Source organism: Leptidea sinapis, chromosome 25 (assembly GCF_905404315.1).
Source record: "Leptidea sinapis chromosome 25, ilLepSina1.1, whole genome shotgun sequence".
Taxonomy (NCBI): Eukaryota; Metazoa; Arthropoda; class Insecta; order Lepidoptera; family Pieridae; genus Leptidea; species Leptidea sinapis.
This window is the reverse complement of record NC_066289.1, coordinates 11,657,730-11,673,482: the sequence shown is the minus strand read 5'-3', so window position 1 is coordinate 11,673,482 and position 15,753 is coordinate 11,657,730. Positions and strand designations below refer to the sequence as shown.

Here is a 15,753-nt window from a genome sequence, read left to right as displayed (position 1 = left end):
TGTTTCCCTCATCAAGACCACAATCACATAGAGAATGATCCCTAATTCTAAGTTTAGCTAGAAAGACTGGAGTGCAGGCATGGTTTAAACGTAAGCGGCATATAGTTGAGATTATTGTTTTATTATGAATCCTACATTTTGAGAACCAAGGTTCTGGTTAGAGTTCTCCATAAAATTTACCTTTTAAAGTTTTGGAAACTTGCCAAATGTTTGACCAACTCTCATACATCTTGGGTTTCAGGGTAGAGCACAAGTCATGAGTAAATATTTCAGAATACTGAAAGGAACCTGAATGAGCAGCTGATCTAGCACAGGCATCTGCATTTTCATTACCAGAGATACCCTTGTGACCTGGAATCCAAGCTAAAACTATGTTAATTTTGAGTTCATAGCACTCTTTCAAAGTTTCTCTTATTTTGAGAATGACTTTTTGACTTAAACGGATTTGAGAGAATTGATTGGAGGCAACTTTTAGAGTCTGAAAGGATAATAGAATTGTTGATGTTGTGAGATTTAACAAATAGAATAGCTTCAAGAATGGCGATTGATTCCCCTGTAAACACAGAAGTGGTAGGTGGGCAGCTATAACTCAGAGTAGGGATAGTATTGAAATCAAAACTTCTGTCATTGTCAACCTCTTGTCAGCTGTCTTGTCATTACATTGACTTCCACGAAATGACAAATGACAATACCATTTTGAAAATTTACAAATTATATAGGTACCTACTACCTTTTATTCAATCACTTTGTCCAGCTGCTCACTGTGATTTTTAGCTGTACGTACGACAGTATTTTCAATCAACTGCGTATTTACATTTCATGCAAAGTTGAAAGTGAAAATTACAACGTGGTTTAAGACCATTGTGCTTAATATTATATAAAATGGCTTACGCCTACTTGTTTAAGTATATCATCATCGGTGACACAGGTATTGATTTTATTCATTCCATGAAATTTTTAGTTTTGATAAAATTTAGTTATTGCTGCTAAGGGTTAGCGTACCAAAATATATTTTAAGCTAATTGTTTGGTTAAGGTTGATTCAATAACATCAACATATCCATAAATTAATCAATTTACTTCATTATGTTAATATCATATTTACGCCACATAAGGCAAAGCTCCGCCTACGCATAATATTTTTCAGGACAGCAACTTTTTTCTAATTTAGATATTATTTGACTTCACATTTATATATTATAGTATGTATAAGTATTTTGTTAATGATGATTATTTTTATCAAGGGCATTCTTTGTTTGTACACAAAACAAAATAACAAAGAACTCTTCAGCTTTTTGTGTATATGTTATAATAATACAGTGTTAAATAGAGTTTTTATTGAATGTTATTAAACCTTGTTAGGTGTCGGTAAATCCTGCTTGCTGCTACAGTTTACAGACAAGAGATTTCAACCAGTTCATGACCTTACTATAGGAGTTGAATTTGGAGCTCGCATGATCACAATTGATGGGAAACAAATCAAACTGCAAATTTGGGACACAGCAGGACAGGAAGCTTTCAGGTTCTGAATTATTCTTTGTACAACTTTTACTCCAAATTCAAAATTTTACAGTTCAATACTTATTTTATGCTACAATTATGTATTTAAATTATTGTATGTGTTTTTGATGATCAAACTACCCTGCAAACAAAATGCACATTATTTTCAATAAGACATTTATGTATTCTTTAACTAATATAAGATAAATATACTATATTCACCAACTGCCTTAGGATGTTCATCCAGGTCCTGGGTAGCAAACTGGGTTTAAAAAAGTGTATTCAGTGGTGCTATAATAGCAACATTAAATTAACACATTGGTAGTGCTATCTAACCTTAATCATAAATAATAATTCTAAAATTTCAAGTACTTTAATAATTGAAATTTTCAAACAAACAAATTATATATTTAGAAACAAAATTTCAATCACCCTTATGTGGTCCCATAAGTCGGCCTGAAATAAATGTTGGTGCCTATGCCAGCATACTGCTACTGAATATGTGAAGTATATAAGTATTTTTATTTTTGAATATTTTTTTATGAATACAGTTGAGTAGTTGGCAACATTAAATAATAACTATTTAATGATCATTGTAGTGCCACTCTGTACATACCAACAGGTTGGCAATAGCATACCACACAAGTATTGTCATTCCTCTGGTCTTTTCTATGGAAGACCTAAAAACACATGGTTTACCCTGGTATGTGATCACTAGTTAAATATAACTTAACTAATTATCTATTCTTGTACCACATGTCATTGGTACAATAAAAAGGAAAATATCTACACTAATCCATACATTTACTAGACAAAACAATTAAGGTTGTTTCTCATTTTAAACTTATTTTTGTCATAGAATATACAATCAATAAATAATAATAATAATTGAAAGAAATGGCTGGTTGAAAAACTTGGATGGACAGCCAAAGGTAGTTTGTGGTTATCACAATGATAGTCTATACATATAGACAATTCATATCATACAAAAACAAGCCGATATGTGGCATATGGCACAAATAACACCATATTAATCTTTACTGCTATGTCTATACATTTCTGTGTTTACTCCAGCTGTTTAAAATATTTTTGGTCAATAGGCAGCAATGTTAACACTTTTTCAGTTTAAGCTGCATATTTTCTGTTCAATCCAAGATATTTTAAGTTTTTAATAATCACACTAATATTATAAAGGCAAAAGTTTGTATTTTTACTTATTGGTATATGTGTATATTTGTTACCTACTCCTTCACACTAAATGAATTTAGATCTAATAAGTAAAGTAACCTAAAATGAGAGAAACAAACACTCAAATATAATATTATTATTTATAATTCGGTAAACTAGATATTAAAATGCTAAGTTCCCTGAAATAAATTTAATTAGTTCAAATTAGTCTTTTAGACTTAGACATTTTTGCTCGGGTATCTGGTTGGCATCACATATAGGGAGGATTTAACAATACGAGTATTCTAATAATATGTAAACCTTGGGCGACAATAACAATTCAAAAGTCAAATAAGCAAAATGATTTGTACTTCTAGTGAATAAATTCGTAAAACAACAATTAAAAATTTTTCATTCAAATGCTAGGTCATCTACAGCCAAATGTTGTTGCAAAACGATACACGTTATATTTTACGTGGAATTAAAACAAAAACTATCTACACTTGGCGATTATGAATCAGTTATCTATGCTCGTGATCTTGGTAGTTACTACAACCAAAGTAATATTATATGATAATTTTTTGACTTTACAATTGCAATAAATTGTATAGTGATAAAAAGTATTAATGTGTCATATATTATTTTTTGTGTCATCGAAGTGTGAATTGTATCATATGTAAAGAAGCTCGGGCTAGAGCGTCCTCGTATTCGCTGTGGTTCGGTTGGTTTTCTTGCTTTCTAAACATTTGATCGAAGATAGAGCCCTAAACACTGATTGATATTTTACAGGTCCATCACCAGATCGTACTACCGAGGTGCGGCGGGTGCCCTATTAGTGTACGACATAACAAGACGAGACACATTCAACCACTTGACAACATGGCTAGAAGATGCCAGACAACATTCCAACTCCAATATGGTCATTATGCTCATCGGAAATAAGAGGTGATTATTATTCATACTAGCAATTCCTTAGAAAATTATTAAAGTATACTGGAACAACTCTAAGCTTAGAATTTAGCTAGGCTTTTACTTTACTGTACTTATCTGTGTAGGTGTCTTCTTGAAAAAGTAAACTTTATTTTTATAACACAATCAGGTGAAACATTGCCATTTGCTATTATATAAGACATACAAAGATCTGTTCATGTCATGATTTTAGTGATTAGAACAACTGCATTCTGACTAGATATATTTAAAAAAAAAAGTAGTACTAGTTTGGGAATCAAATGCGGAAGTTTTGAAAAATAAAACTTTAATTATTTATATTTAAATATCGATTGTGTAGGTAAAGCAGTAAATGTTACTGTGAAACTTGATATCTAAAATGAATAAAATACATTCCTTTTTTATATCCTTTAATTTACTAAGTGTTGATTTTTAGTATTCGTTTTTTTTTATGGAATAGGAGGACAAACGAGCGTACGGGTCACCTGGTGTTAAGTGATCACCGCCGCCCACATTCTCTTGCAACACCAGAGGAATCACAAGGTGTACGATATCGATATCCTAATTTAGTTAAATATATATTCGAAATGACAACTATTTTCAATACAACATTGAACTCATTTATATAACGATTTTACTATTGCGTTCACTACCATCAGTTGTTGATTTTTTTTTAATTGCCTCTATGGCTACCCTTAGGTCTTCTGTGGTATAGTAGCTTGTCTTGTACTCTTCTTGTAACGTAAACCAACAAGAAATAATCTAGTTGGATCAATTCGGCCGGCCTCGCGGGCCATTTGATAGAGTCGTTCGATTCCCGAACTGAATTGGTACTAGTTTTTTTTTTAAATTACTCATGCAGTTTTACATTTCACTTAAATCGATGACATGGTTCCTAAGGACAGATCTTTGTATGGCTTATAGTTTCATACTTACCCATGCCGACCGATCTACATGGATATATATATTATTTATTTCTTAAGTGTTCATCAAATGCACATGAGACATGAGGTCTTGTCACTTGATCGAGTTCGTATCACATGACATGATTAATGCACGCGTTAAGTCCTTTTGTGGTGTATGTCTTATACAAAAGTAGATATTTCGTATTAAAAGTGATTCATATGTGAACGTTATCTATGTGATGGCGCTGATCACTTATAAACCTTTTTGTAGGCTGAATAAACTTAAAGTACATTTTCTATGGCACTTAAAGTAATTTAGTTAGTACTTAGGCTGGGTTGCACACACTAATTTAAGCAATAACAAACATGTTACCAGTTCTGCAAAAAATGTGTTGGACCATTTGACACAATTTTTAGATGACGTCATAACTTTAAATGTTTTAGCCGTAACGGTCCAATCTTCGCCGGTTAAAGCTATTGTTGAATAGCTAAATAGCGACCTGTCAAAAGTTTTAAATAAATATTCGATATTGACTATCTTTTATTTTACTTTCACTTTTTAACTTTGCCAAGGAATACGATGGTGCAACACATTCCGCAGTCTATGTTAAAGTTAGCGTAATTAATAAGTAAGTTAATGTTTAATTTCACTTAAACCTTAACTAAAATAGCTAACGGCTCCGTTCTCTACGGCTCACTTCAGCTAAGTCTACAGGTTTAGTGACCATACAAGTGATACGGACAATTGTTAGATGTGCCCGCGACTTCGTCTGGGTGGAATTTCGCATTTAGCTCTTAGAGTGAAATTTTTGTATAAAAGATGAAATTTTCACATTTATATCAAATAAAAATATAGTAAAGGCTTCATAATTCATAGTTTTGGGAGATGTGCGGCTTACAAACAATCAAACTTGTGACAGCACGAGTAAGTTAGAAAAAATAAGTGTTAATTATGTAATTAATAAAGCCACCAGAGCTATTGAGAGAAGTAGATGCATGAATAGACACACCGTGAATAAATAGTATAATAAAGTTATTATGCGAGCATTAAATAAATAATAGTTATAAAAAGATACTACGTAAAAGTTTAATATAATAAAACTACAAATAAAACTTACAGACTTTAAACACGCGTATAGGTACTTTAACTCAACGTAACAGAAGAGATTTTTATGCTATGAAAAGATAATGAATAATGTTACAATTGATCGCAGCGATCTTGAGTCACGGCGTGAAGTAAAGAAAGAGGAAGGCGAAGCATTTGCTCGCGAACACGGCCTTGTATTTATGGAAACTTCTGCAAAGACTGCTGCAAACGTCGAGGAAGCCTTCATCAACACTGCTAAAGAGATCTACGAGAAGATCCAGGAAGGAGTCTTCGATATTAATAATGAGGTATAAGGGCTATATTTCACCGGGACACCATTGTGGCGCAACTAGACGCTGTTACCAACGAAATATATACAGCTCTATACGGGTCAGCTCGGGCGCGTCCTGACTCTAGTCTGTATGGTGTCTAGTTTGGTAGGTTACGGTGTGCCACCATGGTGTCCCTATGAAATATAAATAAATAATAGCTCTAAGAGTATTTTTTTTATTAATGGAATTCACCGACCTCTACTATATACCACTGGACTGGCGGCTGTCAAAATGCTTTTGTGCCTGTTTGGTTCGCCATTTTGGCGCTGTTGGCCATGTAGCGAGAGTCTGTGGTACTAAAACTAGTGACGACAACCTTCTGGACAACATAGATAGTGGGAAACTATTTACAAAAAAATTTTTGTGCTTTATTACGTTAATTCCTGAAGTATAAATAACACAGAAAACGAACGAAATTAATTCAAAATGTAAAAATACTCCAGAGTACGTTCCTTTGCAGCCATTTGTATTTATACGTCAAAATTAGTTCTCTGGACGCTCGCGAGTGGCGCTTCAAATAGGCACAAAAATTTGCTGTCAAAAATATGAAACAGCTTGTCCAGTGGTATTTATCCTGGTCAGTAATGGCGTTACTTATCATTCTGGACGTAAATGGAAAACTGTGATATTTAATGTTATATTCTTGTTGTTTAATGTTATGTCCAGACCCAAAATGATATTGCTTTAAAAATTTTGAGTGATATAATCTTAGATCATTCACACGTGACAGCTGTCTAAACGTCAAAATAAATTGAGGTTTACAGCTTACCTCTACTCTCTGCAATGCTGCGTGCATTGCACATAATATAATTAGGAAATAAGATCAAAAAGGGTTTTTAAGCTTCTAAGAATAAATTTCAAACGACACAAAGACTAATATTCGAATAGAAATCGGGCAGGGTAGCGTCCTAACTAGTCAACGGTTGCAGCGAAACGACGCTAGGGAAACGTCGCCTTTTATAGACGTCTTCACCCTGTCCACCTATCACTGTCAACACAATTTAAATAATTACTCACTACAAACAATCAATACGAAAACGGACAGAGTTTCGGTGAGATGTTCACAGTCCGACGACAAACGAAGTAATAGTCACCACCTGGTGGGTCTTCCGCGTAGGTCCTTACGGGCCTCGGGGTAACTGTTCGGGGCGATGGCCCCTTTCAGTAGTATAAACGCCGCCTGCAACTACAGACGGGGCACTGGGTGGGACCGGTTGGTCCGTGGTGTCATGTCCGGTGGTATCTTGCTACAGTGCGATCAAGCCCGCGTAGTGTCGCGAGCGATCTGCGGACTGCAGCCGGTTTGTAGGTCCGTGGTTAGCTTGCGCCCGCCGCTCAGCGAGGTCGAGCCCGCCGGTAGTGTACCGGTGAGCGCCCATCAGCCAGCGGCGAGGAAGCAGTCGTGTCCTAGGAGACTAGGTCACGTGGTAGTCCTCTTCTGTCCGGCGGTCGTCGATGGTATGGCGCGATGCCACGCAAATGCTGGGATCGCGCTCCATCAGCGCGCGCGAACATAGAGGTGCTCAGGCGACGAACGAAGTCGTCCAGGCTCTCCATGCGCAGGTCTCTGGAGATGACCTGATTTCGTACGAAGCGTGGTGCTCCGGAGATGGTGCGGAGCGTCAGCGACTGCTGCACTCGCAGCGACTTGCGACCCGTCTCGCTTGTCAGCGCAAACCAGGCGGGGGCAGCGTAGGTGAGTCGCGTGCGAACGTACGCCTTGTATACGCACAACTTCGTACGGAGAGGCAGGTGGGACGCCAGCACGGGTCGGAGAACGTTCCGTGCGGCGCGCGTCTGGGCAACCACGTTCTTAACATGGGGCCGCATCGAGAGTGTCCTGTCGATGGTCACACCGAGGTATTTGGCCTTCGGGGACCATACGACGGTCTCGCCCATGAGTGACACCGGGGGCGGCAATAGGCGCGCCCGCCCGATGGAAATCGCCTGAGTCTTCGCCACATTGACCTTGAGTCTCCAGTCCTTCAGCCAGGTGGGAATCGCGTCCAGTGCTCGCTGCATCTTCAGCGCTGCATGCGGGGCATTCAGCGAGGTGGTAATGAACGCCGCATCGTCAGCATACAGCGCTAAAATGGCGCAGTCGGCGACTGGAATGTCGTCTGTGTATCTGCTGTAGCAGACGGGCGACAGGCAGCTTCCCTGGGGCACACCAGCTCGGATGGGGCGCTCCGTGGACAGAGCGTCTTCAACCGCCACTTGAAAACGTCTGTATTCCAAAAAGGTGGCCACAGTCTTAACTACTCGGCGGGGAGTAGTAGACGTGGACAGCTTGTACACGAGGCCGGTGTGCCAGACGCGATCGAACGCCTTCTCCATATCGAGGAATACTGCAACAGACTGCTCTCGCTTGTTGTAGGCGGTAGCGAGATGGTGCAGTACCCTCGTCACTTGTAAAGTGGTGGAGTGTTCGGCACGGAAACCGAACTGTTCGTCGCGTGGCTGAAGATGCGGCGTGATGTGCAGCAACAGTAGCTTCTCGAAGACTTTCGAGGTGGTGGATAGAAGAGTGATGGGACGGTAACTCCCAGGCAGCATGATGTTCTTGCCTTGCTTGGGAATCAGGATGACTCGGCCGAGCTTCCACGATGATGGAAAGTGCCCGGTACGGAGGATTCCGTTGAAGAGCCGCGTCAGAGTCGCGATTGCTCGCGGAGGTAGGTGACGCAGGGCTTCGTTGGTGACTCGATCAGGGCCGGGTGCTTTGCGCAGTCTAGTTCGCCGAATCATCCTTTGGACTTGTCCGGGGGAGAACACGACGGGGTCTTCTGTCGGTACTATCGGCGACTCGAAGTAGTTCTTCACATGTCGCTCGATGGTCTCTACGTGCTGCACATCTGCGGTCGGGTTGGGTGTAAACTGCGTCTCCAGGTAGTCCGCAAATATCTCCGCTCGATCCTCAGCTCGGTAACGTGGGGTTCCGTCACTGGCCATGAGGGGTCTAATCGGGGAGGGCTTCCCGGAGAGTTGGCGGCATAGGCGGTGCATGCCAGACCAGTCGTCACCGGCACGCTCAATGGCGGAGTGCCAGGATTCGTCTGCAACTGTCTCCAGTGCGTCTGAGATCTTGGCAGCCAGAGCGTTCAGCCGCGTCTTCATGGTCGGGCACCGCAGGTTTTGCCATTGCCTTCGCAGCTTCCTCTTCTCCTCGATCATCGCTTGTATGTAGGCAGGGAGCTGGGGTTGTCTACGAGTAGATGCAGCGTCGAGTCTGGACTCTCGAAGCGCATTGGACGCTGTTGCGCTGAGGTCCGTGGCGAGTCGATCAACGTCTGCAGGGCTCTCTACTCTAAAGGATGGCGAATGTTCGGCCATGTGTTCGGCGAAGATTCGCCAGTCCTGGCGATGCTTCGGAGAAGGCAGCGATGTCGTCATCGGGGTTGTCTTCAGCGTCAAAAGGACTGCTTGGTGGTCGGAGATGAGGTGTTCATCCAGAACGTCTAACGACGGTGCGGCAGCTAGGCCGCACGTGACGGCTATGTCAAGGACGTCTGGCATGTGGGCTGCACAGTACGGGTAGTGCGTCGGGACCTCTGGTCCTAGCACCTGGTAACCGTGGCGATCTGCGTCGTCCAGGAGGCGTCTGCCATCTGGGCTCACGATATTGGAGTTCCACGCCGTGTGTTTCGCGTTGAAGTCGCCCGCGACAATCGTGGGCAGCAGCGAGTCCAACAAGGTGTGGACATCAGCCACTGCGAGTCGATTCTGCGGCGGCTTGTAGAAAGCGAACACACGGGTGGGCTGATGTTCAATGCAGATCTCCACGCCTAGGGCATACGACGTCTGCAGTTGAGGTACTGGCAGCAGTTGGTGAATGACGTTCCGACGGACCAAGACTGCTAATCCCCTGTAAGCAGTCCCGATCGGCGAGGCGTGGTCCTCCCGGTAGACGTAGTATCCGGAAACCTTCAACTTGTCTACCGGTCTGAGGTGAGTCTCGCTGATCAGGCCGATGTCCACTCGACGCTGAGAAAGCAAAGTCTTGAAGAGACGGGCTTTTTGTGATGAAAGCCCGTCGGCGTTCCAAAACACGATGCGGAGCTCAGCCATAAAAGGTGCAGAGCTCCGTGATGAACCCAGGATCAGCGGAATAGGGTCACGCTGCTCCTGGATGGCCATCAGCACATGATTCAATGTGCTGATAACTTTGGTGAGTCGCGGGTCCAGCGGCGTCACTCGCTTCGCCTTCGTCCCCCCTGCGGGGGCGGCGACCACGGTGGGCTTGGACGATTTCGTACTGCGCTCGGTAGGCTGCAGTGCGGCGGGCGCAGCAGCGCGTGTCGCAGTAGGTGGTGCGGCAGGTAGGGCGCCTTGGCGCACTTGAGCGCGTTTCCCGCGTTTGCGTCGGCGTTTAGCCGGTTGCCGTAGCTGGTTGGCGACAGCCATGAGCGAGCCGGGCGCGTCGGCCTCTGATGCGTGGGCAGTGGGAGGATACGCGCGCGCTGTTGAGGCGGTGCGTGCGATGGTGCCCGCCCGGCGGTTGCGCGTCTCTTTGCGGAACACCGGGCAGTTTGCGTTGTTCGCCGTGTGCGCGCCACCGCAGTTGGCGCACGTCGGCGGGTCCTCCCTGGGGCGCTGGCACTCTCGTGCAGGATGGTTGTCCCCACACCGCACACAGGCAATGGGCCGGTGGCAGTTGTGCGAGGAGTGCCGAAACTGCTGGCAGCGATGGCACTGCGCTGGTCCCTTTCTGCCGCGCCACGCCTCGATGGTGATCCCGGGCATACAGAGGAGCTCGTGCACCTCATATATACCCGGGATGAGATTTGGCGTACGCTGGAGTTGCACGAACATCAGACATCCCGGTCTGCCTGGGCGCGCGGGAATCGCGCGCACGTGCTCCGGGACGTATCCGAGCTCACGCAGCTCCGCGTCCACTTGTGCTGGCTCTGTGTTTGCCGGCAGGCCCCGTATTGCTACCTTAGCGCTCCTCTCCGCGGGGAGTGAGTAGCAGAACCAGGAGATTCCAGCGACACTTTCCAGCTGCGTGAGGTAGCGCTGGATGTGGCGGAACTCCTGGTCCGACTTGGGGATGAAGCGGACGCCTTTGCCAAACGGGCGTCCGTTAGGTGTGTGGCCGAGTAGCTTTTTGAGCTCCCGGAAATGCGTCGGCCAGTCGGGAAGCACCTCCACAATCAGCGGTGGGTAGCGACTGGTCGCTTTGGTGGTCGGAGTGGCTGAGGTGGTGGCGGCGGTCGCAGCGGTAGCGGTGGCGGAGGCGGCGGATGCGGTGACGTCGCCCGTCGTCGGCGTCTTTTTGGACGCGGTAGTAGCCGCGTATGTTGGGCTTGTCGCGGTCTCCATTGGAGAGCCTGGCGACAGGGTCGGCATACTCGGTGGTGTTCGTGCCGAGGTTTTGTGTTCTCCTCTATGAGGAGGCGAGGGGAAACGCCCCACGGGTATACCAGGCTGCGTGGCGGGATATCGTGGCTGACGTGGGTGAGGCGCTTGCGCGGTATGATTCGCCGTTGTAGGCGTCGCCGTGCGTACGGCAGGAATAGGCGTAGCGGCAGTCGTGGGCATCAGTCGTCGCCTGGGCGTTGCTGGTCGGACGATGGACGGCATCGATTCCATGGATGGAGCCGGTGACGGCGTCAGCGGACTCGCTGCGAAGGTAGCTTCACCGGCTCCCGTTGAAGGACCCGCTTGAGCGGCTTCGGGGCGCCTCGTTGCGCCAGCAGCGAGGGTGGCTTGGCCGGACGCTATCATTGCGTCCAGCCCGGCCTCAAGGCCGGAGATTGCCGACCGCACAAAAACCTTACGTCGAAGTGGGCGCGGTCGAGTCGCGCGTCGCTGTGACATCAGCGGCAGGATTGGTGGTGGCATGCTGTTTTTTTTTTTATATATTTTTTTTTTGCCTTGCCTTTAGGCGCGGCCCAAGCGGAGGTGCTGGCACGCCAGCACCCCACCGGGCTGGTTCCGGGGTTTGCCTCAGGAGGCAGACCGGACCCAGACCGGAGGGGGTGTCGTGTTTACCCAGAACACTAACCGTGGCAAAAACAAGGTTTCAGTACAAAGTAGCACAGTATGCTGAAACACTATAAGGGCCCGAGCGCCGGTGCGAGTCGCTAGCAGACTCAGCACACGAAGGCAATCGAGCTCTCTATCAATAGTCACCAACTGTTCTGCTACCGCTTATATAGCGGTCTGTCGGCTGCAAGTGGGGAGAGGTGACGTCACGTCTTGAAATTTTCTTGTGTTTCTAAGAATATAATAACATAAAGTGACATACAAATTTTTTTCGACGTTTTCACAGCTGTCACAGTATATACAGTATGGTAACAGCTTATATGAAATAAGTGTAGGTACATACTTGTTAGCATAGTAGTTGACGATATACCAAAAATTAACGAAATCTGTGCAGTGGTTTTGTCAAAAAGTAGGCTTTTCATTTTGAACAAATTTAAACGTCCTGTAAGATTTGGGTGACTGGGTTAATGATTCAATGAACTTGAATATTTCAATATCATAAGGCGTTGCCGCTTTGCCTAGCTGCCTTTGAATTGCGCCGCCCGCGGCCGTCAAAGAGATACACGTGCCGGTGGTGTCTCTTTGACTGCAAAGAGACTCTCTCTATTCAAAGGCATGGTCGTCGTCCGGCCGCGGCGTAGGAAAGGACATCTTCTATCGATAAATAGCTTTCTTTAAAGGGAGTTGTATTCGATAAATAATAAGCTGTTTAAGTCTATTTTGAAATTGTTCTGTAATGATTATTCTAAAATACAAAGGAATTTAAAACTAAGCAGCTTCACAATTTTTATTTTATAAATTATGAAGTAGTTTAGAGATAATGATCGTTAATAAGAAAGAACTAAACAATAACAATTTATTACTTGTTTGTAATTTGAAAGCATCCTATCAAAAATCGCACCAAATTACTTTTTTTTTTATTTTTTTTTATGATAATAAGGGACGAGACGAGCAGGACGCACAGCTGATGGTAATGGATACGCCCTGCCCCCTGCACAATGCAGTGCCGCTCGGGATTCTTGAAAAAACCCAAACATTCTGAGCGGCACTACAACTGCGCTTGTCACCTTGAGACATAAGATGTTAGGTCTCATTTGCCCAGTAATTTCTCTAGCTACAGCGCCCTTCAGACCGAAACACAGTAATGCTAACACATTACTGCTTCACCGCAGAAATAGGCGCCGTTGTGGTATCCATAATCTAGCCGGCATCCTGTGCAAAGCAGCCTCCCACTTGTTCGCTGCTCAGGAAATCACTCAGAAAACAGTGGTTTCATAAGTATTGAACTTACAAAAATAAACTATTTTTTTAGAAAGCTATCCATTCATTAATTGTTAAAAATATTAAAACATTCGAATAACACAAAACTACTAGTTTTTAATGCCTTGTTTAGATTGTTGGTTAGTAATTGTAAATAAAGTTTCGATAAACTAGAATTGTGGGGTGGGCATACCCCTTTTACACCATATTTACGCCTTTATTTATTTTCGCCATTTTATTTAAGAATTTGTAATTTGTTATTCAGTTTAACGCGAGCTTTCAGAATGTGTGTCCGATGTGTGGAGTGTCCAAGCGAGTGCTTTACGCAGCCCGCGATTGTTTCAAGTTTTTGTTGAAAAAGTTAAAGTTGTTATAGTTGTATTTATTAATTTAACTTTCTTAAAGTTCAAGTGAAATGTTTCAATCAATTTTCATTTCATGGCTCATAATTATGTTATTGTTAAGAGCTTGTTTAAGAGAAGTTACAACCAATTCGCCGCCGTGAGCTACGTTGTCGCTCCTTGGGGTTAAAGTACGTAGTCTAAACAGACTGTTTTCTTTTTTCTACTTCAATTTTGATAATTAGTTTCTTTGAAAATTTCTTTTTTATTATTAAGGGATTTTAATTTAATTATTAATTTTGGTATACTTTTGTGGACCAGTATGACTTGTTTTTTCATTTATTTCATATATTTGCAAACCATACTATATATATATAAATGATCTAATGGTTAATCATGTATTCATCAAATTTCAATGGAAAATTGGCTGCTGCATTTCATTGCTATTGGCTATCTCGATGAATCTACTAAAATAATTTTTTTTACTTCACTGAGTGACTGTAGGTAACCACTTTATAAAGGATTTTTTCCCGTCATAACTAAATTTAGACAATAACTATATGTCTTAAGACTTTATCTACACCCATGCCTTAAATTATCTCTATTAAAGATTCTTAAACAGTTATCTTATTTCCAACATTAAAACACCCATTGTCCTTATAACCATTACATCATCCAAACGAGTGTTGTAATGAAATTCAGTACAACAACACTCGTTTGGATGATGTAATCGTTACTAGGATTAGGATTCATATTATGGGCGTAGATAAAGTCTTGTATGTAACTGTTGATAATTAGGTATTAAAACACTCATGTGATACTATTATTACACCCACATTCGTCGTTTTTACACAACAGTTGCATAAATAGCTATTATTCCAACGTTTCGTTGATATTAAAAACGCACGCGTTTAATCCTTTAAAATAAATTTTTGTACTTTGGATATTTTTCGTAGGCGAATGGCATTAAAATCGGGCCCCAGCATTCGACGGGGGCGGGAGCGGGGGCGGGCGGGGCCGGCGCGGGCGGCGCGGCCGGCGGCGGCTGTTGTTAGGTGGCGAGCTGCACACGCTGAGGGGGCTGAGGTAACGAGGGGCATGGAGGACAAACGAGCTTACGGCTCACCTGGAGTTGAGTGATCACCGCCGCCCGGACTCCTCCGCAACACTAGAGCCTTTAAGGAAGATGTACAAGTTTTGAGTGTTTCCGGAAGCACTGCACAAGGAAGCTCATTCCACAGCTTCGTGGTATGTGGAAGAAAGTTCCTTGAAAAGCGCACTGTGGAGGGACCCCAAACATCCAGATGCTGAAGATGACATCCTAATCTGTGGCGCGTCGTGCGAAGGTGGAACTCGGTGGTAGAAATCTGGTGAAACAGCTCTTCGGAACACTCCCTGCGATAAATGCGATAGAAGCCACACAATGAAGCGATGTCACTACGCAACGCCAGAAGATCGAGCCATTTAAAGAGCAATGGATCCCCATCAATTCGAGCAGCTCTAGCTAGTTCATTCGTCATCCTCGTTAACGGACGCTGGTTGTGGTTATTGACTATGCCATTCGTGAACATCCTTTTGTTTTTTCAGTTTTGATTTTCACCTTGTTTATGTGCTATTTGCGGAATTATCCTTGATTGGGCTATTGGACAAGACTATCTTTTCACTCCAACCAACCTAGGTCAAGCGAGTTGAACAAGGACTACCAAAATTTACGATACATGCGTCACTCCAACGGTTGGCTCATTTGTAAAAAGCGCTCAGATGGAACCCGACTGGTCGTGGGTTCGGGTTTGGGTCCCGCATCGTTTATAAATTTTGGATACAAATTTAATTTGTTTTATTAATCCCAGAATTAATGGATATCACTTTAAAAATAACAAACTGCTTAGATTTGAAAGAGCGACATCCCAAGTCAATTTTCTAAAATGCGATTATTGGGGTTGAGCAGATAATCAACTGTAAAGTAGATCCTGTATATGGAGCCACAACCTGAGAGTTGAATAAGACATTCCAAAATTTATGATCAACGTGCGCGGACGGAACCCGAGATGTCACGGGTTCGAGTCCGGCATCGTTCATAAATTTACAATACAAATTTAATTTATATAACCTAGGTCAACAGTAAGCTAAACTTAGTCTCTTAGACTTACCGGCGCGGGGGATTTTCTGCACTCTTTAGTCATTATATAATGGTTTTAGTTAATGCTGAAGTCCCAAATTTTGGGT

The 15,753-nt window shown here is 43.3% G+C and overlaps 1 protein-coding gene across 1 annotated transcript in view; it reads left to right on the top strand.

The window, feature by feature from the left end:
* The first annotated feature begins 730 nt into the window (after nucleotides 1–730).
* LOC126971965 (ras-related protein Rab-2A) overlaps nucleotides 731–15,753 on the top strand; it is an 18,604-nt gene continuing 3,581 nt past the window's right edge. The window contains exons 1-5 of the mRNA XM_050818499.1: nucleotides 731–928; nucleotides 1,362–1,521; nucleotides 3,456–3,611; nucleotides 5,734–5,914; nucleotides 14,484–14,613. Coding sequence (XP_050674456.1) covers nucleotides 883–928; nucleotides 1,362–1,521; nucleotides 3,456–3,611; nucleotides 5,734–5,914; nucleotides 14,484–14,582 — 642 coding nt within the window. The 5' untranslated portion in view covers nucleotides 731–882 and the 3' untranslated portion in view covers nucleotides 14,583–14,613. The remainder of the gene's footprint in view (nucleotides 929–1,361; nucleotides 1,522–3,455; nucleotides 3,612–5,733; nucleotides 5,915–14,483; nucleotides 14,614–15,753) is intronic.